Below are 26,973 nucleotides of genomic sequence, written 5' to 3' on the forward strand. Positions count from 1 at the left end.
AGCCAGGCTGCTCTGCAGATGAAGGTAACATTACTTACTTTGTTGAATTGTTTGTCCAGTGAAGAGACTCCATTGGCAGATAGCGCAGCCCTGTCTCCTGCTAATAAGTCCTGTTCACCGGAAGGAAGTGACAGTCTTTCTTTCTTCTTAGTAGTATTCTGAAGTCTCAGGAAGCTGGCGCGGTTAAATGTTCGTGGCCCATGAGTAAGGCACATAGGAGACCATGGCGCTCCCTTTTCAAAAAGAGCTGGAGAAATACAAGAACATTGATGAAGATGAGCTTCTTGGCAAACTCTCAGAAGAGGAACTGAAGCAGTTGGAAAATGTTCTTGATGACCTGGATCCTGAGGTGAGTGACCTGGAGCTGAAGCAGGTGGTTAGTGGTAGGATGGGATGAATGGTGTGGCATGGTCCTTAAACAGTACTGCAGGAACCTGGAGCTCCAAATGCAAGTTCTGTGTGCTTCCCTGATTGGTTCTGGGTCACTTACTTTTACACACCACGGAGAACCTCAGTAGCCACATCTATGGTATGGCAATTGTATTCCTCAAAAACCAGCTTAATGTAAATGGGGGGAAATATTTTCCATTGGCTGAAGAAGGACTAGACTGACTTGGGGAAAAAGAAAGGAAAGAGGGAGAGGAAACAAATAAGACTGAGTTTCTTCTATGAGTCATGCACTCTGCTGGGCCCAGAAGCCCTTGAGGTAGATCATATTATTCTCATTTCATAAATAAGGGGACAGACCAGGAGAAGTAGTTTACATAAGATCCCATACTGGTGAATGTCAGAGATGGTATTTAAACCAAGTCTTTAACCCCCAAAGCAGATCTTTTTTATATCTCATCTTTAACATGTATAAACCAAGTTAAAATCTTTGGTAATCTCACAATAATGGATAGATTAGAATAACTGTAACTATAATATCAAGTAAATTTAAATGGAGCATCTCATATTTTTATGAGCTCTTGAAAAGGTAAGTAGCTTGTTATAATGTTTGTTTAGCAAGCACTTTCTTCAGCCCTGCTAGTATTATCTCTAACTTAGAATCGGAGACACCTAAAGTAGTGATTTTACTGTAAAGAAAAATATCACTAAGAATATTTATATGATATTCTATTATGCCAGATAGTTTGGATATTGTTTTTACTTTAAAAAAAAAATACAAGTATCCACAAGTGTCCTTTCTTTAAATTTTTTAAATTTAAGAAAGATACCGCTACGTTTAATCAATCAGGTGTCAACATCTACCATAATATTCACTTATCAGCTTGGATGTTTCCCAGGGAATATTAGAAATAAGAGAGTGTGGCCATACTGGCTGCTCCATGTGCCTGCCTGGGAGCACTTTGGGTGCAGACCTGGCCAAACCTAAGTGGGGTCTGTGAAGAATGAGGCTATGAAGGGCGGCTGATCTTTTGCTACCACATTGTAGAAGGCAGCTGCAGGAGACAGAGGCTGCTCCAGCCACCTGTCTTCTGCCCGAGCTCGTTGGGACCCCCCCTCTCAGCACAGAATGTTACAGCAAGTAGGGCCTCAAAGATATGCCAGAGACCCAGCTCTCAGCTCATACCCACATCTCTGCACAGGTGTCCTCTCCCCACTTCCCTCATACCCAGCAGGTTTGGGGACGTAACAAGTGTCAGCTGGGCAGACACCTTCCTTCCTGCTCACACCTCTGTCTTGTCAGAGCGCACTGCTGCCTGCTGGATTCCGACAGAAAGACCAGACACAGAAAGCAGCCACTGGCCCGTTTGACCGCGAGCATCTCCTCATGTACCTGGAAAAGGAGGCTTTAGAACAGAAAGACAGGGAAGACTTTGTGCCCTTCACTGGAGAAAAGAAAGGTAAGACCACAGGTAGCAGCTGGGGATGTAGGTTTTCCTAAGGTATTGTGGTGGAAGCTCATGCAAGGGAACTGGCCTGAAAGTGGGAAATAAGCCCATGAACTGGATTCAGGATTAAAAAGAATCTTGGCTGGTGGATATATGTCTGTGTTTAATTGTCTGGACCCACAGACTGTACACCACCAAGAGTGAGCCCTAATGTAATCTGTAGATTTGGGGTGATAATGTTGTCACTGTAGGTTCATCATTTGTAACAAATGTACACTGTGCTGCAGACTGTCATTAGAGAGGAGGTTGTGAGTGTAAGGACTAGGGGGTGGGGTGTGGGACACAGGGACTGTCTGTAGTTTCCTCTGCTAACCTAAAGCTGCTCCAGAAATTAAGTTTATTAATTAAAAAAAAAAAAAAAAGAAGAGGAAGAACCATGGCAGAATATGAAGGCTGCAGATATAGAGAACAAACTAGTGGTTACCAGAGGGGAGAGGGAGGAGAGGAAGGGTGAGATAGAGGTATGGGATTAAGAAACACGAACTACTATGTATAAAATAAAAAAGTAAGCAACAAGGATGTATTGTACAGCACAGGGAAATATAAACATTCTTTTATAATAACTTTAAATGGAATTAATCTGTAAAAATATTGAATCACTATGTTATACACCTAAAACTAATACAATATTGTAAATCAACTATACTTCAATAAAATCTAAAAAAAGCACAGAATATTGTGCAGAGAAATTAAAGATCTGATTAGCAAGCACACACAAAAAAAATGCTGCCAGTTCAAAAGAAAGAAAATTGTCATTAGAAAGGTATGAATCTGCCTTCTGAAACACAGGTAACCATAATTTTTTTTCACATTTTAAAAGATATTTTATTCATTTATGTATGTATTATTTTTGGCTGCCTTGGGTCTTCATTGCTGCGCAAGGGCTTTCTCTAGTTGTGGTGTGATAGGAGGGGGGCTATTCTTCTTCGTTGAGCTGCACGGGCTTCCCATTGCAGTGGCTTCTTTTGTTGTGGAGCACAGGCTTTAGGTGCTCTGGCTTTAGTAGGTGCAGTACACAGGCTCAGTTGCTCCGTGGCATGTGGGATCCTCCCGGATCAGGGATCTAACCCATGTCCCCTGAATTGGCAGGCAGATTCTTAACCACTGCGCCCCCTGGAAAGGCTGGTAATTTATAAAAATAATCTTCTTGAGTAAGGGGGCAAAAAGGAATATGTAGGCTAATTAACTGAATACTTAGAGTGTGATGGTACTCAAATTAGTTTTGTAAAAATAAATCTTAAGCTCTAAAGAAGTTTTGGAAGTCTAAAGTAGTGTCGGACTTGAAGGAGGGTCTCATCGCACTGGCATGTTCCTCTTAGCCCGGGGCTTTCCCTGCTGCAGGAGCCTACTCCAGGCCTAGGTGTTCCCTCTCTTCCCTGAGATGCTACCATTAGAAGCCAGTGCAGTCAATCATCTGTTCATCCAGCATGTATCAGCCACCTCCTGGCTGCAGCCCTGTGCCAGGTGCTGGGACCACAGGGAATAAGACCCTGCCCTGACCTCAAGGAGTGTGTTGTCCTGCAGGAAACACTCTGATACACCTGGAAAGGCCTGATGTTTCTCCAGCAGAGAGTGAGCTTAACATTAAGACAAGGAAAATCCTCTTCCCTAGCTCCCCACCCTGAGCTCCCTTTTAGAGGAAAAGTGGATACCAATCTCCTGTCCAGGTTCCTCATCTATAAACAGTGACTAAAGATACAACTGGAATCACTGATAACCTCATGGCAACTACGGTCTTCTTGAAAACACAGGTCAGATCATGTCACTTCCCTGCTTAAAGTCCCAAATCATTGCCATGGTCCTCAGAGTGGTGGGAGAGCTTACTCTGCCCACCTCTCTGACTGCATCTCTCCTACCCTCCCTAAGCCTCAGCCCCACTGTCCTCACTCCGTTCCGCAAATCTGCCCAGTTCTTCTCCCATTTCAGGGTCTTCTTCGCTCTGACCTACATCTACGTTTTTCACCTCCTGAAAGTCCCAGCTTAAATGTCCAGGCCTCCAGCTTTCCCTGACCTCTCTGTCTAAAACAGACCCCTTCTATCACGACACCCGTTTAATTGCTTTCCTAGCACTGCGACAGCATTCATCCTTTTGTTTACTTCCTCTGGGTTGTGTGTGTTTCCCATGTGAGATTGAGCTCAGCAGTGGGGCTGTGTCTCTTGCGTCCTGGCACAGACGCTGACACAGTGGAGGCACTGGATCAGCGTGGACTGGAACGAATGCCACCTCTAAGCTTTCGTGCCGCGGCCACAGGGAGCAGGAGCGTCAGCTGCTCGGCGGCTGCCTTCTCTGTGCAGCCTCGTAGCTCCTCTGCATCGTGCACATCCAATGGCTCGTGTACCGCTTATTACATCATTTTGTTAAGAAAGTAAAATCGGGCAGTGACAAACTGGGCAAATAACCGATGACTGCAGTAGAAATATGGGGCTGTTTTTATGGCAGCATGGTTATTGTTAAACTAATTTAATTGTGAAGGAAAAAATAAATGATAATGTCAAACCTTCAATAAAATTCCATTGAACATCCAGGATTAGGGTGGTGAAAGAATATTAAGAGGAAAGCTGTTGTCTTCTGTTCTCAGAGCAGAGGTCTGAGGAACAGCTATGGGAAATCATCTCCTGATCCAGATTAATCTACAGATGCTTCTTAGGGCATTAGGAGTGCAGGAGCAGAGTAATAAATGGGGGTCCAGAAGGTGTGTACAGCTGCACAGGGCAGCTTAGGAGAAGGCTGAGAAGCACCACGATTGAGCTAAGTGAGCGGAGAGCAAGTTTTCCAGAAAGAGCAGAAGGATCAGAGTGAGACATGTGCAGGGCCCCTGGAAGGACAGCAGTGGTGCAGGAGCAGTGGGAGGCGGTGGTGAGGGCCTTGGGAGAGGGGCTGCCCAGCCTTAGTTCTGATATCAGGTGCCCTGGGCCCTCAGGTTCCTGGGCTGCGTTATTCATTTAGAACTTGTTGCTCAGTTGGAGCCCGGGAATGGATATGTAGTAGCAGTTATCCTGAATACTGATAGCTGGGCCACCTGTGCACCTAGAGTTCAGAGTAATCCTAAACAGTACCAGGAGTTAGGAACTCAGAAACCCTATTTTGACTCTGGATCCAAGATCTTGGCCCCAGAAAGAAAATGCTTCAGGCTGCAAACACTACACAGAAGTCTGGGAGGAGCTTCAGTGTCTGAGATGTTATTGATTGATTGATTGATTGATTTTTTTTTTCCATTTCTTTTCTCTGGCTATTCTCCTGTCTTCTTTCCCAGTGAATTTCCCTTCTTTCTGGGAAATGTGGCAGCTTCTGTGATGGTCAGTGATAGAGACCTTGTGGTCGGGACAGCCCAGATTGACCACAGCAGTGGTGCCTCTTTGGGGTGCCCAGCTCTGCCTGGCCCCTGTTTATGTATCCAACCCTTTGAAGGTCTGGGAAACCAGCAGGAAATATGCAGCCCTGTAAGCAGGAGAGTCTCCTGAGAGTTTTCATGAGGGAGGACTTGACATGGGTTTTGACCCTTTCCTTTCCCACGAGAGTGGGGAAGGCCAGGCTAGCCCAGGAGACCTGGCAAGAGCTTGGGTCCTGACTAACTGAAGCTGGAGCCACCTGTGTTCTAAGGTGACAGAGAGGAGAAGCAATGGAGGGGTGAGTCTTTAGGGAACTCCAGCGATCAGAATGGAGGAGGCCAATTTCAAGGATCATGCCAAGAGGTAAGAGTGGCTCCCACAAAGAGGGAAACCAAGAGTCAAAGCTGGGAGGAACTGGAAAAGAGTGTGAGTAGGTCTGGAGTGTCCTGTGCTGGCTCTGGAGTGGCCTGGGGTTAGCTTGATGAGCCATCGCACACGTGGGATGCGGGCATGTTGGTCTGGCTGGAAGTTAGGAGCAGGTCACGTGCCATCTTCCCAGCTGCGTGATCATCAGTCCAGAGGTTTGGGCTGGTGGGGAGGGGGTGCTGTAGATTTCAGCACATTCAGAAGTGAGTAGGGGACAAAAAAAATGGAATCACACAGACAGGATGAAGTGGGAGACGGTGGCAGAGAAGGCATGCGTGGGAAGCACAGTGTGTTTGTTGCTGCTCAGACTTCCACGTCTCTAAGTGTGACGACTCTTGATTTTTCCTCGTGAGTCAGGCTGACCGTGCTGTGCTCTAAAAAGGTGGCTGTATCCCCAGGTCACTACACTAGTCAAGTGACCCTAGCTAGATATAGCATCCTGGTTGCCTGCAATCTCAGTTGGTAGGAGGAGAACTCTAGGAGGGGGATCATCAGTTTGTCCCTCAGGAGCCCCCGAGGGGCTGTCTGGATGCATTTGCCCCCCGACCCCGTCTGCAGGGTGCAAGGCAAGAACACAAATAGACGTCCATGTGCCGTTTTTAGAAATATTTAAAAGCTAGCAAACTGTTAAAATGTGTGCCGTCCTCCTACCTAGGCCAATATTCTTGGACTTCCACATAGGGATATGGGTCCATCCTACACTGCCAAGGCCTCAAGCACCGTGGTTGACACCCCAGTCTACATATCCAAGCCTCATCCATACTTATTCACAGCCTCCCGTTGGCCTGTGGGTGCACACCTGACAGTGTGGCCTGCCTTCAGGAGGATGGACATGGGGAAGGGACTCATGCAGGCCTGGAAGCAGATTCAGGGCTCTTTGACAGGGAATTTCAGGGACCCAGGTGCCTGGGGAATAGTCTAGCGGGTGGCCTGTATTCTGGATGGAAACATCCCATTGTCCCTATAACTCCTCCCTTGGTAGGGTGCAGGCAGCGGGGAGGAGGGTACCTCCAGAGGAGACCAGAGCACAGGGCCCATGGCAGGGCCCCTCTTGCCCAGGTCTAAGGGCACTGCTGCCCATGATAGGGAGGTGGAAGCCACTGTTTCCCTCTCTGCCTCCTCAGGTCTCTGTGTTGCAGAACGCAGGATTCCTCCCTTGACCTCCCTTCCTCTAATAGTGGATTACTGATATTGGCATCATCCCAGAAAGTAAGGAATCCCAGTTAGATAGGCAATGGTTTAATGCTTCAGCTCTTAATGGTGAGAGCTGCACATTCTCTGGTTAGTTCACTCACCCTACAGCAAGGCAACAGCACACAATGGTTTTTGTTTCTTCTGATTTAAAGGGAGAGTCTTTATCCCCAAAGAAAAGCCTATAGAAACTCGCAAAGAAGAAAAAGTGACCCTCGACCCAGAACTGGAAGAAGCTTTGGCCAGCGCCTCTGACACTGAACTCTACGATCTTGCAGGTTAGTCCTCAGCTCTGGGAAACCTTCCTGTCTGGCTCTGTGACCTCCAGACATACACTCACCCCCTGGTGCGCGCCTGTGTAACTGTTAATTGTTACTGTGATACCAGGTTGACTTTAGCCCTTAGAGAGGTATCAGGCTGGATGCAGGTGACTTAATCTCTCTGAGCAACCATTTTGCTATATCTCAGCTGTAAGATGTAAAATCATATTTCAGCTGTAAAGTGCTCCCAATAATACCTATCCTACAAAATTCTAGAGTTACTGTGAGAAATCAAAGAGAATAAATGTGAAGGAGCATTGAGAACTTAAGTAATAACAGCCCTTATGCTTTCTAAAGAGTTTCATCTTTGGTATTTCATCATCACAAAATTTCCATTTCCATCACAAAGTTTCTTGTTCTTCCCCACAGTCACTGTTCCATTTTGATTCCCACTAAGAAGTCTGTTAGCCTAACCATGGAACAGGACCAATTTACTGTTACATTTCCCCAGTAAAGTAAATCCATAGTCAGCCCAACCTGCTCGTTTTTTCCTAGTTTTCAGAATAATAGCAACAATATAATAATAATACTTATCATTATTATGTGAATTGGTTATACATGCAGATAGAAGAAAACCCAAATAGTACAAAAGAATATGTAATTAAATCTCTCACCCAAGTTATCTAAGCCCCCTCCCATCTCTTATATTTCCTTTGAAAAAGATTCCATACATATACCAGCATATTTTTGTACTAATTGGATGGAAATTTGGATTATTAGGGTCATTATGTCCCCACTGGATAGAGGTGCTTTGAAAAACAGTCCACAGCTTTGGCAAGAATTCTCACATTGTTATTCAATTGGATAACATGAGTAATAATCTCCTTCCTCCCAGGAGAACCAGCTATCCCCTATTCTAATAGCATGCCAACCATCTCAGCTACATTTTCATTCCTTCTGTGATGGTATCAGCGGTTGATATTAAGCTCACATATTTGAACCCCTCTCAGAAGTCACTGCAGGAGTTGAGGCTCTTGCATCACACAGTTAAAAAGGTGCTTTGCAGTGACCATTCTTCTCAGCCCTGTGGTTGCTGTGGAGGGATCCTGTTATGGTTACTGCTCTTCCCAAGGGTAAGCCTCAAGGTCTCTACTGGAATTGCCCAGAGGGAGAATGCAGGACTGGGCTTGAAATTCCAGGAAATGCCCAAGAAAGGAGAAAGAAAAAAACGCCAATTATTTGGAAGATACTAGATCCTGAACTTCATATGATAAAACGGGGGGAGTAGTCCCGAGAGAAAACTGTCTTGTTCATCTCTACTCAGCCTCCCTTCCTCATCATGTGCTCCCTGGGGACTCGGGAGGAAGCCCAGCTGGTGGCAGCATCTTCTCTAGGGTGTATCTGTCTGGTAGATCAAAAGTAGCCCATGAGTGGATGGGCTGACAGTCTTTAATATTTAGATAAGAAAGAGTACTAATGCCTTGCCCATGTTACTATGGCAGATCAAGAGCAGAAATGCAGACAGTTCATCCAGGGAACAGAAGTTGACCTCCAAGACGGCATGGCCCATAGTGGCTGTATCTCAGTCTGGTCATCACCCAGAGCCTAGTTCTCAGCTCCATTGGCCTAGAGATTTGATCTCGTCAGTGTACATAGGAGCAGTCGGGTTGGGCAGGGGGCACTGGGGGCTGATCCACTAGCCAGGTTCACAGAAAACAGATAAAACAAAAATTAAAACTTGGCAATGGGAGCCAAATTATTATCAGAAGTTGCTTAGTGAGTATGGGACCAAACCGAGATTTGTTTGTTGATGGTATCAGTGGCCTGTGTTTATCACACAGGGCATCTTCTCCTTAGATGATGCCAGAAACACAGTGACAAATTCTTATTTACTTGACAAGAATTTGTAAAGCACTTAGAACAGTGCCTAACACATAGGAAGTCACTTAACCTTTGTAATATGTAAAGTGTAATTATTATCCCTATTTTACAGATGGGGAAACTGAGGCTCAGAGGCATTTAACAACTTCACAGGTCATACAGATAGTGCACGACAGAGTCAGGATTTAAACGCTGGCTAACTGCTCCTGACTGCCACTCTAAACCCCCAGACTCGCTGGTTCTGAACGTTTGCTCTTTCTCGGCTCTTTTAAGATGTAGATTATAGCGGATGAGGAGCTTAGAGGTGCGCCTCTGCCACCTGTTGGCAGACTACTCTGGGATCCTTCCCCAGGCGGCCACCTGTAATTTCTCACCTGGAATTTCATTAGCAAAGGGAAAGCTGGGCAGTTGCCGTTAGAGCGTGCTCAGTGTCACCCCAATGCTGTCTCCTGCATTCTGCACTGCCCCCTGGTGCAAGTTCCATGTAGCACAGGAGACTCAAATTCTCAGCCTGCTTATCTGACCTTTTATTGTTGACATCTCTTATTCCCCACCCTGGGGTGCTCTAGACGGGAAAAGAACCACCTTTTTTGGTACTGAGAGATGGGAAAGATGAGGAGGCTTACATTGAAAGAGGCCCATGATCTTTCAGCTCTTTGTCTCTGGAAAAACTACATGTTGTAGTCTATATCTTAAAATATCCTTAGACTCAGTCCTATGTTCACATTTTACAGATGAGAAAACATGAGGGATAAATCTTTCTAGCCAGGATGTCTATGCAGATTTTCAGTTTGGAGCTATAACCAGACCATTGTCCCTCAGATCCTATATGATTCCACATATATAGATGTAGAAAGACATATGAAGATTACTAGTGGTCTTGGGAGGAGGGTTTTTTTTAAATAAGCTTATTTAATATTATGCCTATGTCATGCACTTTGCAAAGCAAGAGGGGTCTAGAGACTTATTTTTATGATATGAAGAATTGTTCTTCGAGGGGCAAATTAACAATGTGGACATCTGAACACGCTTTCTCAAACTTAAGTTTTATTCACTGATTTTCTTTGCTTTCAGCTGTTCTTGGAGTACACAATTTGCTCAACAATCCCAAGTTTGATGAGGAAACAGGCAGCACGAAAGGTGGCAAAGGGCCTGTGAGAAGTGAGTTGACATGAAACCTGTGGTTTTATGAAACTTGGCAGCCTCTGGGTGTTGCTGGTGGGAAAAAGACCTGTTGGCTGGGCCCCCTGTTTAGTCCAGAATTCTTTTAGGCTTTGAAGGTTGGATTTTGTCAGTTCACCAAGGATCACAGGGCTCTGAGCAGCAGACCAGACTAGAGTAGCCAATACTGGGAGCTCTGTCTGGCAGTGTAACTAGTACCAATCAGCGTGTTTTGCCCAGAACACACTCTATTGATAGGTCTGTTCAGTCAAAAGAGGAAATTACTGATGAAAAGGTTGCTTAACACAGAATGCAGAGTTTTATGTTCCTAACAATGTTTTAATTAACTACAGTATCTTCCATAAGTTTCCTTCTCTATTCAAGTGCCCTTTTGTCTCAGTAATAGATGCCTGTCATTATAATTTGAATACCCTCTTCCTCCAGAGAGCATGAGAAACACACTGGCATGGACTTGCTGGATTAGAACATTGCAAACCACTATCTTCTATGTCACCATATTCTAGAGACATGTACTCTCTCACTTACTCATTCATCAGTCATTTACTAAATACCTGCTGTGTCAGGAATGTTCTGGGCTTAGGTACAAAGGGAAAAAAGATGGGTCCTGCCCAAAAGAAGTTATCTGTCCATAGGAGGGACAGATCAATAATCAGGTGGTTTCCGTACAGTGTGGTCCAGGTGCTATGAAAGCTCATAGACGATCACAGCTTTTCTTAGATGAATTATATTTTAGTCTCCCATGATTTGGGCAGCGCTCCAAGTCTCAGCAGTATATTTATCAACCCCTGTTTACACTGGTAATTTGCCCAGACAGTGAGCAGTATTCCTTTTATTTTCCTTCTGATTTATTATGCATAGAGATGAAAAATGTTCACTCTTTTAATTTCAGTATCAAAGGGTAACATTCTGACAACGTGTTTGTCATTAAATGTCTGGTGCATAACCTTCTGGTCTTTTATACATACACATACATACACACGCAATATTATTGACTTTTTAAAACACCTTATTTTTTTAGAGCAGTTTTATGTTCACAGCAAAATTGAGAGAAAGGTACAGAGATATTCTACACACCCCCTTCCCTTGCACATGCATGGCCTGTCCCATTATCAGCCTCCTGCACAGAGTGGTACATTTGTTACAGTTGATGAACTTACATCGACACATCATTATCACCGAGTCCACGGATTACATTTGGGCTCACTCTTGGGGTTGTACGTTCTCTGGGTTTGGACAAATGTAGAGTGACATGTTTCTACCATTACAGTATCAGGCAGAGTATTTTCACTGCACTAAAATTCCTCTGTGCTCTGCCTTTTTACTTCTTCCCTGCTAACCTCTGGCAACCCCTGATCTTTTAACTGTCTCCATCATTTTGCCTTTTCCAGGATATCATATAGTTGGAATCATACAGTATGTAGTCTATTCAGACTGGCTTCTTTTACTCAGTAATATGCATTTAAGGTTGCTCTATTTCTTTTCATGGCTTGATAAATCATTTCTTTTTTTAATTGAGATATAGTTAATGTACAATATTATATGTTACAGGTTTATGACATAGTGATTCACAATTTTAAAGGTTATAGTCCATTTATAGTTATTATAAAATATTGGCTATATTCCCTGTGTTGTATAATATATCCCTGTAGTTTATCAATTTTATACATAAGAATTTGTACTTCTTAATCCCCTACCCCTGTCTTGCCCTGCCTCCTCCCTCTCCCCACTGGTAACTACTAGTTTGTTCTCTGTATCTGTGAGTCTGTCCTTTTTGTTATACTCACTAATTTGTTTTCTTTTTTAGCTTCCACATATAAGTGACATCATATAGTATTTGTCTTTCTCTATTTTATTTAGCATAATACCCTCCAGGTTCATCCATGTTGTTATAAATGGTAGGATTTCATTCTTTATTACAGCTGAGTAGTATTCAATATATATTATCCATTCATCTGTTGTGTATACTTAGGTTGCTTCCATATCTTGGCAAATGTAAGTAACGCTGCTATGAACATTAGGGTGCATGTATCTTTTCGAATTAGTGTTTTAGTTTTTTTTTAGACATATGCCCAGTAGTGGAATTGCTGAGTCATATGGTAGTGATAAGATCATTTCTTTTTTATAAATTTATTTATTTTTTTAAATTTTATGTGTTTTTAATTTATTGGCTGCATTGGGTCTTCGTTGCTGCGCGTGGGCTATTCATAGTTGTGGCAAGTGGGGGCTACTCTTCATTGGGTAGAGCGGGATGGAGGGCTACTCTGCATTGTGGTGGCTTCTCTTGTTGTGGAGCACAGGCTCTAGGTGCGCGGGCTTGAGTAGTTGCAGCACGTGGGCTCAGTAGTTGTGGCTTGTGGGCTCCAGAGCACAGGCTTAGTAGTTGTGGCGCACGGGGTTAGTTGCTCCGAGGCATGTGGGATCTTCCTGGAGCAAGGATTGAACCCATGTCCCCTGCATTGGCAGGCGGCTTCTTAACCACTGCGCCACCAGGGAAGCCCCTAGATAATTTAACACTGAATAATATTCTGTTATCTGGATATACCAAAGTTTATTTATCAGTTCACCTACAAAAGGACATCTTGGTTGCTTCCAAATTTTGGAAATTATGAATAAAGCTGCTATAAATATCTGTGTTCAGGTTTTGAATAGGACATAAATTTTCAGCTCCTTTGGGTAAATATCAAGGAACATGATTGCTGGATCTTACAGTAAGATATTTGGTTTCGTGAGAAACCACAAAACTGTCTTTCAAAATGGCTGTACCATTTTGGATTCCCACTGGCAAAGAACGAGAGTTCCTGTTGCTCCACTTCCTCACCAGCATTTGGTTTCACCAGTGTTCAGATTTTGGTCACTCTAATAGGTGTGTAGTGGTATCTCATTATTTTAATTTGTATTTCCCTGATAAATATGATGTGGAGCATCTTTTCATATGTGTATTTGTCATTTGTATATCTTTTTTGGTGAGATATATGTTAAGTTCTTTGGCCCATTTTAATTTAATTTAATTTTTTTTCGATCTTTATTGTAGTATAATAGCTTTACACTGTTGTGCCAGTTTCCGCTGTACAACAAAGCAAATCAGCTGTACTTATACATATATCCCCATGTCCCTTCCATCTTGAGCCTCCTTCCCGAGCATCCTTCCCACCCCCCAATCCTACCCCTCTAGGTCATAAGCAATCATCCAGTTGATCTCCCTGTGTTAGCCAGTTGCTTCCCACTAGCTGTCTATTTTACATTTGGTAGTATATAAATGTCAATACTACTCTTTCTCTTTGTTCCAGCTTCTCCTTCCCCACCTCCCCTTGGCCCATTTTTAAAATCAGGTTGTTTTCTTGTTGAGTTTTAAGAGTTCTTTGTATATATTGGATGTCTGTTATCAGATGTATCTTTTTTCCTGACTTTTTAATGGATGAAAGTTTTTTTTAAATTCTACAGTGCTTTACAAATTTCAAAAGTTTCATACACATGATTTCAAATAATCCCATAATGACCGTTTTTTCCCTCTACCCCTGATCACCTCCCCCTTCCCTCTCCCCACTGGTAACCACTAGTTTGTTGACTATATCTGTGAGTCTATCAGGTGTCTTTTGCAAATATTTTCTCCCAATCTGTGGTTCATCTCCTCATTCTCTTGAGAGTATTTTTTGCAGAGTGGAAATTTTTTATTTTAATACAGTCCAGCTTAGCAATTCGTCCTTTCATGAATTATGCCCTTGGGGCTGTGTCTAAAAATTCATCTCCAAACCCAAGGTCATCTAGATTTTATCCTATGTTATCTTCTAGGAGTTCTGTAGTTTCGCATTTTACATTTAGGTCTGTGGTCCATTTTGAGTTAATTTTTGTGAAGGGTATAAGGTCTGTGTCTAGATTCTTTTTTTTTTCATGTGGATGTCCAGTTGTTCCAGCACCATTTGTTGAAAAGACTAGTTTTTCCTCCACTGTATTACCTTTGCTCCTTTGTCAGAAATCAGTTGACTATATTTATGTGGGTCTATTTATGGACTCTCTATTCTGTTCCATTGCTCTATTTGTATGTTTTCACCAATATCACACTGTCTTGCTTTCTATAGCTTTAAGTCTTAAAGTTGGATAGTGTCCATTCTCCAGTTTTGTTCTTCTCTTTCAATATTGTGTTGACTATTCCGACTGTTTTACCTCTTTATTTAAAGTTTAGAATCAGTTTTTTGGTATCTGCAAAATAACTTTCTGGGATTTTGATTGGGATTGCATTGAATCTCTAGGTCATTTGGGGAAGAACTGACATCTTGACAATATTGAATCTTTCTATCCGTGAAATATCTCTCCATTTAGTTCTTTGATTTCCTTCAGTACAAGTTCGTAGTTTTCTTCATGCAGACTATATATTATAGTTAGATTTATATCCAAGTATTTCATTTTTCATTAACATTTTTTTAAGTTGTGATTCTCTTCTCTTATCAGTACCTGTAGGTTTACCTCATTCTTCTAATGAATAGATAGCATCATATTATGTGATTATGCAATAACTAACATTTTTGCATTGATGGACATTTTGTTTATCATGTTTTGCTGTCACAAGTAATATGTCAGTGAACACCCATAAATATATATCTTCCTGAATTCATGCTATTTTTTTCTGTAGATTAGACTTCTAGATGTAGAATTGCTGGGTTGTAAAGTATTCACATTTTATATTTTAATAGGATAATGCTAAATTACTCTTCCAAAAAATTTGTATCAGTTTACATTCCCACCAACAATATATGAGGGTGCTTTTTCCTCCACGTTGTTGCTGACTCTGAATATTATCTTTTTACATTTTCTGGCTAATCAAATGGTATCTCATTTTTAAATTTCAGAATTTAATTACTTTTTATATTTTTACTTTTTATAATTTTGGTTGACTAATAGAAATTCCTTTGATTGTCAGTTGTTCATTTTCTTTTTTTTTAATTTTAAATTATTTATTTATTTATTTATTTTATTTTTGGTTGCATTGGGTATTCGCTGTTGTGCTCAGGCTTTCTCTAGTTGTGGCAAATGGGGGCTACTCTTCGTTGCGGTGCACTGGCTTCTCATTGCGGTGGCTTCTCCTGTTGTGGAGCACGGGCTCTAGGCACATGGGCTTCAGTAGTTGTGGCACGCAGGCTCAGTAGTTGTGGCTTGAGGGCTCTAGAGCACAGGCTCAGTAGTTGTGCCACACAGGCTTAGTTGCTGCTCGGCATGTAGGATCTTCCTGGACCAGGGCGCGAACCTGTGTCCCCTGTATTGGCAGGCAGATTCTTAGCCACTGCGCCCGGGGAAGTCCCGGTTGTTCATTTTCAATTGGGTTGTCTTATTGACTTGTAGGAGCTCTGTGTATATTGGGATGTGAACCCTTTGTATGTTAACCGCTTTTAAGAATTCTTCCGTTCTTATTTTTTTTTTCTCTTCCCCTACCATCCTGAAAATTAAAGCTCCAATATAGAAATCAGAAGAGGATGGGCCAGGGGAGAATTAAGGTTTGAGAAATAGAGAGACTTATTTTTTTTGCATCTTAGATTCTTTGGTTTGGTTATTATAGTTTGAAAGAAGTCCATATGGAGCAGCAGTAACTACCCATGGATATTCTTTTGGGGGTTGGAGTTTGCTGTAAGGCCTCCTGCACTCTGGGCCCCATGAAGCGTCAGCCACTGAGACTTCTCATTGCAGATGAAAAACACCAGCCTTCGAGGCTGTAACTCAGAACCACACCATTCCTATGCTTGCTTAGTTGAGAATAAACTTACTGTCATTGATATTGGAGTATTATTGGAATCAGAGCATATGAAAGGAAGGTCATTTTGGGGAAGTCATCTCTGATTTTTACAGGAGAGCCCTTACATTTTGTTTTTTAAATTAAAACTTGTATCTTAGATGTGGTCAAAGGTGAAAAGGTCAAGCCGGTATTTGAAGAACCACCCAATCCCACAAATGTGGAAATAAGTCTGCAGCAGATGAAAGCCAATGATCCCAGCCTGCAAGAGGTCAACCTCAACAATATCAAGGTATTTTCTTATGACTGTTGTCAGTGACTTGATTTATCATGAGGTCAGAAAACTTGCTGGAGATGACTGATTTCCTGCTTGACACCTGTTTAAAATGCTTTGTAGTCACTGCTTTTGAGGCACAATATCCTATTCAAAAAGAAATGTATTAAAAAAAAGAGTGATTTCTTTGAAAAGAACCACTGTACTAGTGTTATACACAGTGTGTTATTTATCTATTGCTGAGTAATGAATTACTCCAAAACAACGAACAGTTGTTATTTCACATAATTTCTGAGTATCAGGAATCTGGGAGTGACTTGGCTGGGTTGTTGTGGCTTAGGGTCTCAAATGAGGCTATAGTAAAGCTGTCAGCCAGAGCTGCATTTGTGTGAAAGCTTGACGAGGGCACAGGGATCCATTTCCAAGATGGTGCACTCATGTGGCTGTTGGCAGGAGGCCTCAGTTTCTCAGCACGTGGACCTCTCAATAGGGCTCCCTGAGTGTCCTCACATCGTGACGGCTGGCTTCCCCCGGAGCAAGTGATCCAAGAGAAAAAGAGAGAGAGTAAGCTGGAAGCCACAATGCCTTTTAGGACCTATTCTCTGAAGTCATACATTGTTACTTCTGCTTGGACAGTGAGTCACTCTCAAAGGGAAGGGAAGACGAGTGTGTGTGTGTGTGTGTGTGTAAGTGAGTGAGAGAGAGAGTGCACTGCCTGACATCTTTTTTGTTCATTCTTATGGGGCCAATTTCTAGCATTTAATAACATTAACTGGCTTTTATTGAGTACTTGCTATATGCCATATTCTTTGCTAGATACTTGAAATTCATTATCTCATTTAATCCTCAGTGGGACTTAAAGAGGTCTAGTTGCTCACAGTCACAGAGCTCATCTATAGTGCTCTGTGAACTCACGTTAGCCTCTAGCTGCACCCAGTATTATCTGCCTCCCCGGTGCTCAGTACTATGCTAAGTGCTGTAGAAGAGGGTGTGAGATTCACTCAGTCTTTATTCTGAACTTAAATTAGGAGAAAAACACTAAGCAAATAATTACAACATGATGTGGTCAGCCCCCAAATGTTGTGGAATTGCAGGTAAGGAAAATTTTGATCCTGCCTGGGAGAGCCAATAAGCCAAGGAGGTGGGACTTCCCTGGTTAAGAATCTGCCTGCTAATGCAGGGGACACAGGTTCAATCCCTGGTCCAGGAGGATCCCACATGCCACGGAACAACTAAGCCCGTGAGCTACAACTACTGAGCCTATGCTCTAGAGCCCACAAGCCACAACTACTGAGTCTGAGTGCCACAGCTACTGAAGCCTGCATGCCTAGAGCCTGTGCTCCACAACAAGAGAAGCCACAGCAATGAGAAGCTTTTGTACCACAACAAAGAGTAGCCCCTGCTCACTGCAACTAGAGAAAGCCGGTGCACAGCTATGAAGACCCAACGCAGCCATAAATAAATAAATAAATAAATAAATAAATAAATCTTTAAAAAAACAAAAAACAAGAAGGTGAGATGAGGAGTAGGAATTAGAGCAAAGAATAAAGGAATTTCTGGGCAAAAGGAAAAGCATTTCTAAAGGTATGGATGAAAGAAAGACCATGGGATAGTAAAAGAATGGCTAGTAGGTCAGTCTGGCTAAAATATAAAGAATGAAAGAAGGAAAAAGGAAAGTGTGGTGTATGCATGATTTGGAGGGTAGGGGAAACAGAAGTGATGCCAGAGTGTCACATTGTGTTAGATTCCCTTGTTGGACACTAAGTGGTGCTATTGGCTTGGGATAGGTTCATTGTTAGAGAATGGGTGATGAATGTCTTTTAAAGAGGATAGCATCTAAACATATAAAGTATTTAAAAGCTGTTGGTCCTTCGCTTGGGGTGAAGGTGCTGCAGAATGATTCATCAATGATCTGTGTCTTCCTCATCTTAGAACATTCCAATTCCAACCTTGAAGGAATTTGCAAAGGCTCTAGAGACCAATACTCATGTGAAAAAGTTCAGCCTGGCTGCAACCCGTAGCAATGACCCTGTGGCAATTGTGAGTAAAATTCTTAGAAATATAACATGAAAATATTTCATGCATTAGAAGCTATGTTTAATGTGTTTTATCAGTTAACAATGTTCAGGTCTGGTAAATTTATTTTCTATGTAGTTAATAAACAAAATTAGTTACAATGAGACAGTAAAACAAGAACCCAACTGTCAGGCACTTTGAATTCACTAGAATTTTGTTAGCACTACACTTTCAGGAGAAAGAAACAGGATTAGATTAGATATTTAGCTGAAGAAATATTTAGAGTTTGTTCTGTGCTTAGTACACATTTTCTGAACCGTTTGCATCTGCAGGAACAGCCTGTCACAGTACATGGATATTATGAGACCCCCCCCTCCCCGCCCCAAAAGAAGCCTACAGGAGCTCGGCCCGTATGAAAACATGGTCACATATATTTCATTTTAATCTTTGAAATGGATTAATATGTCTCAAAAATATTTTAAACAACCAAATCTTGAAACGTTTTTTGTTTTATCCTGTTGACCAGAATATGAAAAAGAAAAAAAAAAAAGCAAACAAACAAAAACAACCAAAAACCCTATTCCTTCTATGCACTTTAGATAATTCAGAAAAATAAGGAAGCGCCTGGACCCAAGTAAATACTACTACCATTGTCATCACCAGGGTTAATCCTCCTATTAATAGCTCACATTTCTTGAGCAATTAGTAAATCCAGCACTGATCTCTGTGCTTTACTCACGTCATCGCACCTAATCCTCAGTATAATACTACAGTGAGACATGTACTAGTATTAGTCCCCACTCTAACAAATGAGCAATTTGAGGCTCAGAAAGGCTGAGTAACTTTTCCAAGGTAACACAGCCAGCGGCGGACAGAGCCAGGATTCACCATCAGGTCTGTCTGGTTGCGCAGCCAGGATGCCTAACCGACAAGCTATGCTGTATCTACACGCAGTGCCTCACTGCCGTACGTTTGCTAACCTGTGCTAGTTGTCAGAAGCCTGAGCATCAGCCTGTGCTTCGATAGCATCTGATGCTCAGCACTTGAATCAAGCTAGAGAAATAAAGATTTTCTTGACTTGATGATGTGATTTACAGTAACATGTCTTTTGGAAGATCTAAAATAGCATTAAAAACGGACAACATGAAGGTAATGACTACCCATCACGGTGCTGGCACAGGGAAAATGTTTGAAAAATACTTGTTGAATGAATGAACACGCCCTCCAACCTCTCAGCAATATTTCCATGATAACGACAGCAAATTTGAAATAAGCAGTCATGTAAAAGAGGGACTAAGCTACAGAAGTGATGTTTTCACGAGCAGTTATTACGTATCTAAATTTGTAGGTTGAAAGCAGTTTTGAATTTGAAACCTGTCATTAAAATAGAAAAAGAGCAGAACTAGATCATTGGTAAATGAAATTAGCAATTTAAGGGTTCTTATCTATATAATTTCTGCCCTTTAGTAGATTTGTTTTCAATAAAGCAAAAATATCATAATATATTTTGTATGTAAGTATCTAAAAGGATAAATAAATGATTTGTCATTTCTGTTTAATGTATTTACAGTAAAATGGCAGGGATGCGAATAGTTTATAATTCGTTATCAGCACCCTAGTAAATAATCTAACTTCTACTCTAGGTCAGATAGATGACTTGCTAAATGGACTATTTACTAAATTCCAAATATAATAATCTCTTTGATACTGTTTTTTTTTTAATTTTTTTTTGGGGGGGTACACCAGGTTCAATCACCTGTTTTTATACACATATCCCCATATTCCCTCCCTTCCTTGACTCCCCCCCCCTCGAGTCCCCCCCACCCTCCCCGCCCCAGTCCTCTAAGGCATCTTCCATCCTCGAGTTGGACTCCCTTTGTTATACAACTTCCCACTGACTATTTTACAGTTGGTAGTATATATATGTCTGTGCTACTCTCTTCGTCTCAGCTTCCCCTTCACCCCCCCCCCATACCTCGAGTTCTCCAGTCCATTCTCTGTATCTGCATCCTTGTTCTTGTCACTGAGTTCATCAGTACCATTTTTAGATTCCGTATATGTGAGTTAGCATACAATATTTGTCCTTCTCTTTCTGACTTACTTCACTATGTATGACAGATTGTAGTTCTATCCACCTCATTACATATAGCTCCATCTCATCCCTTTTTATAGCTGAGTATTTGATACTGTTTTTAATGCAACAACTATATACTGAATGTATGTCATGTGACAAGCACACCATACAACTGCAAGGAATAACTGTTTTCCTTGAGGGTATGAAAAGACTCTTTCAGCCTTATGCCTGGAAGGCTTCACATGGTCCAGCCCTCACCTGGCTGACACCAGGTGGTTCCCCTTTCAGCTATGTGATAGTCAGGAAAGAACTTTTCTATAGGTTGTAAGTTGGTTGATTACCCCAAAGGCATTAGGGCTATTCAGACGGTGATTATAGCTGAACAACTCACTATTAAGAATTACAAATCAGCATTAAAGCAAGAGCTTCAAGAGACTTTTCTATGTAAGGTTCAGAAACAGATTCAACAAAGTACTTGTGGGGATTATTGTGAATATAGGCCAGCTATGTATATGTGAGATGACATTATCCCCATTTTATAGATGTGGCAACTGAGGCTCAGAGTTTGAGTAACTTAACTATGATTACCCAGCATGTGGCCAAGCCAGGAAGCAAACTTAAGTGACCTGTAATCAAATTCAATTTACCATACTCCAGGCAATTCCATATAACCACACTTATAGCAGGGAGTGTTAATGAAACTTACCACGCTAATGAATGCCCATGTAGAGAAAAGGCCCAAATATGTATAAAAAAAATAAAATGCTGTTATGTATTATTAACAGGGATGCCACATAAAAATCAGAAGTTTAGGACAGCACTGTCCAACAGAAATAAAATGAGAACCACAAATGTAAGCCACATGTATAACTTTAAATTTTCTAGTAACCACATTAAAAAAAAGGGGGGTGAAATTAAATTTAATAATGTATTTAAACCACCATATCCAACATATCATGATTTCAAAATGTAATGTGAAAATGTAATGAGGTCTTTTACAGTATTTTTTTCCATACTACATCTTTGAAATCCAATGCATATTTTATATTTATAACACATCTAGATTCAGAACAGGTGCTTTTGAAGGGCTCCAAAGCCACATGTGTCCTGTGGCTACCACTGGCATGTTACGGGTTTGGACAGTGCAGCAAGCTGCATTCCTGCACAGGACTATAAAGTACAGAAAGCAAAACCTCCTCATTAAAAATGTATTTCTACTTTAATTATCTATATAACCTTTAAAAAATCTAGTCTTTGTTTTACTAATGTTATTATCCCCAGCACATGTAATAGATGCTCAAATATTTGCTGAACTGTAGTGAACCTGGGCCCGCAGCCCGGGGTTATGTTTGGCTGGGTCTCTCCTCCCTGTTTAGTTCCCTATGAGAAAAGTGTTTTCTCAAGTTTAAAAGAAATTGGCAAGATCGTGGCTACTTGCCAGGAGGTCCTGCAACTTTTTTACAAAGGCCTAATTGCTCTGACATTTTGTTATTCTAGTAATAGAAGTAAATCCCCAAACTTGGAGCCTCTGTTAGGAAAGGCCCTATGCATTCCCTTCTGGGGCTCTAATTAAAATGCGTACATTTAATTCTAACTAAAGACCTAGCACTGAATAAATGCACGTTAATTTACATGGTGTGCAATAACACCAGTCCAAATCCTTGAGCTTCCTTGTAGTTCAGGCAACTAATACACAGGATTATTCTTCTAGTCCACTGATTCTCAACTCAGTATGAGTGTGCCCTCCAGGGAACATTTGGCAGTGTCTGGAGATATTTTTGGTTGTCATGACTGGGAGGGGTACTGTTGGCATTTCGTGGGTCTCAGAGGGTGCTAAACCTTCTGCAATACACAGGACAACCTCCCACAACAAAGAATTTTCCAGCTTCAGATGTCAATAGACCCAAGGTTTGAAACCTGTTCTTGTCCCAAGTCGGATTCCTTCTCCTCTTCCTTCTTCGTATCTTTTTCTCCATAAAAACAATTAAAATGGTTCAGAAGTTCCTTGTTCTACTCCCCAGAGCTCACTATCAGCAGTTTGTTTTTCATTCTTCTCATTGTTATCTGTATGACTTTAATTACAGTGGTTTTCAATCCTGGCTGAACATTAGTCACCTGGACTAATTTTCAACAATGCAGTTGTAAATCAACTACACTTCAATAACAAAAAACAAAACAAACAAAAAAAGCAACCGCCCAGACCACAGCCTGAGATTCTGATTTAATTCATCTGGGGTGGGGCCCAAGCATTGGTATATTTTTTAAAGCTTCCAGGTCATTCTAATATGGAACCAGAGTAGAAAGGCACTTATATTTTTTATATATTATCTTAGACAATTTTTGATTCTCTGTTAGAAAAGATGAGGGCAGTTCTGTACTCACTCTACCTTCTATTCCTCCTTCCTTTTCTACCTCTGAACTGTAGTTATTCTATCATTTCACACATTTGAGCTTTATACATTTTATGTCATCATATTCTGTTATGTGTATAGATTGACTCCCAAAAAATTAAAACTTATCACCAACATTTACAATTATCTGGATATATAAATACATAAATCTGTGTTCTCATGGGCCTGATATCTGGTGACTAAAGACGGTCTGATTCTTGTTCCTTTGTGAGTAAATGTTTCTTCCTAAAAACTTTTAGGACTCTCTCTTTTCTCTTGCAGTTGTGAAATTTCACCGTATGTGCCCACTTATGAGTCTTTTTTATTTAATCTGCTGAGCATCCAGTAGATTCTTTCATGTAAAAACTTGAAGCTTTCTTCAACTATGGGAAATTTTTCCCTATTATTTTATAGTTTCTTCCTTTCTGTTGTCTTTTTTTTTCTATTTCTTTTTCATCCTTCTGAAACTCTGATTAGATGAGTGTTGAGCTTCTGTATCTTTCCTCCATATCTCCTAACATTTTTCTTGTATTTTCTCTTTGTTTTTTACTCTACATTTTTGAAAACATCCTCAGTTCCATATTCTAGATCACCAACTTGCTCTTCAGCCATGATCATTTTATAATTCTAAATTCCCATTATTTTTAAAAATTTCAATGTAGTACAAATTTTCAGAACTTTTTCTTGTTCTTTGTCCTCTTTTTTAAAATATATGTAACATGTAATAGCCAGTGTTTATTTTGTGGCTACAATGTTTTCTCTTTCTCTCTCTTTTTTTTTTAAGTGGGGCAGGGTGACGACAGTAACAATTAGAAGTGTTATGTATTTCTTTTCTTTTTTTTTAAATCAGTGAATTGTACACTTTATTATTTAATTAATTAATTGGTTGTGTTGGGTCTTAGTTGCAGCATGCGGGATCTTTCCTTGCAGCACATGGGCTCTTCCTTGCGGTACACAGGCTTTTCTAGTTGGGGCGTGCAGGCTCAATAGCCCTGCAGCATGTGGGATCTTAGTTCCCCGACCAGGGATCAAACTGGTGTCCCCTGCATTGCAAGATGGATTCTTAAACACTGGACCACCAGGGAAGTCCCAGAAGTTTTACATATTTCTGTTCTCTGAATAATCTCTGTTCCCTATATGGCATGTTGTTCTGTTTAGTCAACTTGGCTTTTCTTTTCCATGATGTTGGTTTTCCTAATATGTCTAGCAATCACTGGTTGCCTGTTTATGGTTCCAAATAGAGAACAGAACTGATTTGTGTAAATCAGGACCATTTCCTCTGCAGTTATGTAGATTTTGTTCACCAACAGACCTCTTCCTTAAAAAGAAGGCCCCTTTATGTTTGTTACCATCTCACAGGCCATATATTTTACTTATTAATTATTGACTCTTCGCCTCCTGCTCAAACATAAGCTCCCTAGAACAGGGATTTTTGTTTTCTCTCCTGCTAGCACACAGTAGAAGCCAGATACATAGTCTCTTTTGAGGGAATGAGGGAATGAATGAGTGAGTGCTTCTGTAAGCAGGCAGGTGGATGAATTGGCAGCCTTCTCTGCAGTGTGTGCACGAGGAGCTGGCAGGCAACACGAAAGTCTTCTGCAAGTGCTCTAGTTGGGAGGGCTTCACCCTGGAAGGGACACGTTTCAGTATATTTCCTTCCTGGGCATGGCCGCCTCTCCTCTCCCTTCTCTCACACTGTATCTGGTGGAAGATCTGGAGGTGCCTCAGTTTCTGCATTGCTTCTTTCTCAGGACCTGGCACCCTCGCTAGAGCCTCTTCCTAGGAGATTTCTCACTGATGGCTGTGCAGGCAGTTGCTCTTTTTCAGGGACACCGCAGGGAGGGGTGGTGTGCTCTCCATCTGCTCTAGCTGGTTCATCTGTCCTTAAGGCAGCTCTTTAATGAGACACCCTAATCGGAACATACCTCTGGCATCTCAGGCACTTTTGTGCCAATTTCTTCGCCAATCTTTCTGTTTCTGTATTTTAGCAATTCTTCAAAATAATGGCCCTCTTTTTTTGTTTTCTTGCACTGTGAGAGTTCCAGCCACTTAAAAATATCTTTACTTCATGACAGTGGGAAACTTTGGGAATAAAAGGAGCAGACAGGTACATGTGTGCAGTCTGCTGTCTTGAATTGGGAATCTTCAGTAGTTCTGCCACTCTAAGTGATGATTTTGTTCCAAAAGTTATCTTTGAAAAATCCTGATTTATAGATGACCTGAAATAATATGACTAAATTAGTAGTGCCCAAATGCTAGTCAATGATAAAAATTTTTATCCGTTCATAGTAAAAGGGACAAAAATGAAATAATTCTGAGATTATGGCCTATCTACACTTTTCCTAGTGTTAAAATGCCTTTCCTCAAAAAAAAAAAAAAAAAATGGCAGTGATAACAGATGACAGTGGAGTGGTTTTTTTTAATGTTCTTAATAAAACAAAGTTGTTAATTCTATGTCAGTATTTTTCTTTTTAGTTTCGCAGGTATGTGAAATTCATAACTTTAAGCTGCTGAACTGAACTATTTTTATTGAATTTTTAAATTATTATCTTTGTTACTTGGAGGTGAAAGTATGATTTAACTCAGGTTTTCTTTAAGTACTATAAAAAATATCTAATGTGGGGTTGGGTAGTTTAGTAAATAAATCGTCAGAAACCCTAATGATTATTTCTTTTTCACATAATAAGGCTTTTGCAGATATGCTAAAAGTAAATAAGACCTTGAAAAGTCTAAACATAGAATCCAATTTTATCACTGGTACTGGGATCCTGGCCCTTGTAGAGGCGCTAAAAGAAAATGACACCTTGACAGAGATCAAGATCGACAACCAGGTGAGTTAACTCACAGGGTCCATGTGAAAGGGAGGAATACCACAATGGAGGGACTTAAAAGACAAAGTTCTGTGACTCAATTTGATGTTCTGGCTTTCCAGTAAATTATGACAGTTTCTGGCCTGTGGAGGGTGTGTGGGAGAGCATATTAATAACTAAACAGTGCACAGTGGGGCAACCTGAGACAGAAAGCTCTCCCCGAGAGGAGAAAGAGAGGAGATGGGGGCAGAGGTGTTGACAGCTGCTTTGTTCAGCCTTCATCATCCCTGCCTCTTAGCAGGAATCTCAGCGCAGTCCTGCCCTAGCCTTGCTGATGCCTCTCCCTGGGACTATGAAAAAAAGCAGAGCAGCCACACCCAGAAACAGACTGCTTGTTCTTGGTTGGAGGCTGCCAGAGCCGAAAGAGCCGTTCCAGGCTCCTGCTGTCTGGTGCTGGCCACAGAGCCTGTTCCAAGGAATCGGGGTTCTAGAAGATGGTCTGGCTTAGAGTGGTAGGCCACACCCACAGTATGATCACAGTCTCAGCTCTGTTGCAACATTTCTCCACGTCCCACCAACAGCCAACCACAGTGTTGCTGTAGTTTCTGGCTCCTGCCCACAGACAGCAACTCCCAGGTCTCAGCATGATCCTTGCCCTGCCGCTTTGGCTACAGGGATGTGTTTGCAGTGGGATTCAGTGAATCTGAGGTCTAGACACTGTATAGTTGGAATAAAGGGCCCTGGAATGGACCAGAAAGAGGAGAAAGCAGGGCATTTCTCTGTGGGGTGATGGGAGGGACAGTGGGGGGGCCTAGACCCTGCAAGATCTGATAAAGCCCTAAGGTCCCACCCAAGACTGTTGCCTAAGCCTGGAGACCCCCAGCAGATCCCGTGAATAGCTCTACTCTCTTTTTCTCTTTTCTTTTCTTTCTTTCTTTTTTTTCTTTTTTTTTTTTCTTGCTAACTAGGACAAGTGGGCTATTTCAGTGCAGATCCTCTGCCCCTAAGCTCCTCCTGAGCCTTGTCGCCAGGGGAGCAGGGGAACCCCACCAGGAGACAGGTGCCCCCTCACCTCACCCTGCCTAGAAGGGCTGCACTATCAAAACAGCTTTCCCATGCAGAAATGTGGAGTTAATCCATGGGCATGTGCTCACGTGGCTGTACACACTCAAGAAGCTCTCTCCTGTGTATCCTAATGTGTGTCCAGCTGCTGGGAAATTAGGGAGTGGGAGAGTAGGAAAACAAGCTAGAGGGAAATATTAAGTGAGTGAAAAGAAATGATAGCTCAGGGATATATGTCAAATAGGCTAATAGCAGGAAGAAGTTAAGAGGACTCAGTAAATATTTCCAGGAGAGCTAAGACAGAGTGGATACCTTATTCCAAAGTATGTTTAACTTTCTGTGTTGGTTTAGGCCATTGTGAAACCCCATATCTGCAATAATGTTCCAGATAGTGTTACCAGTTTCTTGTAAGATACTACCTAGTTAGGGTTGCCAAATAAAATAGTTAAATTTGAATTTCAGA

The 26,973-nt window shown here is 41.6% G+C and overlaps 1 protein-coding gene across 4 annotated transcripts in view; it reads left to right on the plus strand.

Moving 5' to 3' along the window:
• Positions 1–26,973, plus strand: part of TMOD2 (tropomodulin 2) — a 46,074-nt gene that overhangs the window by 12,628 nt on the left and 6,473 nt on the right. For 2 of the 4 annotated variants that reach the window (XR_009051369.1, XM_057722190.1), the window contains exons 2-8: positions 155–349; positions 1,691–1,847; positions 6,998–7,120; positions 10,058–10,144; positions 16,046–16,176; positions 18,091–18,198; positions 25,326–25,469. Coding sequence is in view for 3 of the 4 variants with exons in the window: in XM_057722190.1 (XP_057578173.1) it covers positions 224–349; positions 1,691–1,847; positions 6,998–7,120; positions 10,058–10,144; positions 16,046–16,176; positions 18,091–18,198; positions 25,326–25,469 (876 nt within the window). In the remaining variant the exon portion in view is untranslated. Of the gene's footprint in view, positions 1–151; positions 350–1,690; positions 1,848–6,997; positions 7,121–10,057; positions 10,145–16,045; positions 16,177–18,090; positions 18,199–25,325; positions 25,470–26,973 lie in introns of all 4 variants that reach the window. The other 2 variants (XM_057722191.1, XM_057722192.1) reach the window with 1 other exon arrangement.

Source organism: Hippopotamus amphibius, chromosome 2 (genome assembly GCF_030028045.1).
Source record: "Hippopotamus amphibius kiboko isolate mHipAmp2 chromosome 2, mHipAmp2.hap2, whole genome shotgun sequence".
NCBI lineage: Eukaryota > Metazoa > Chordata > Mammalia > Artiodactyla > Hippopotamidae > Hippopotamus > Hippopotamus amphibius.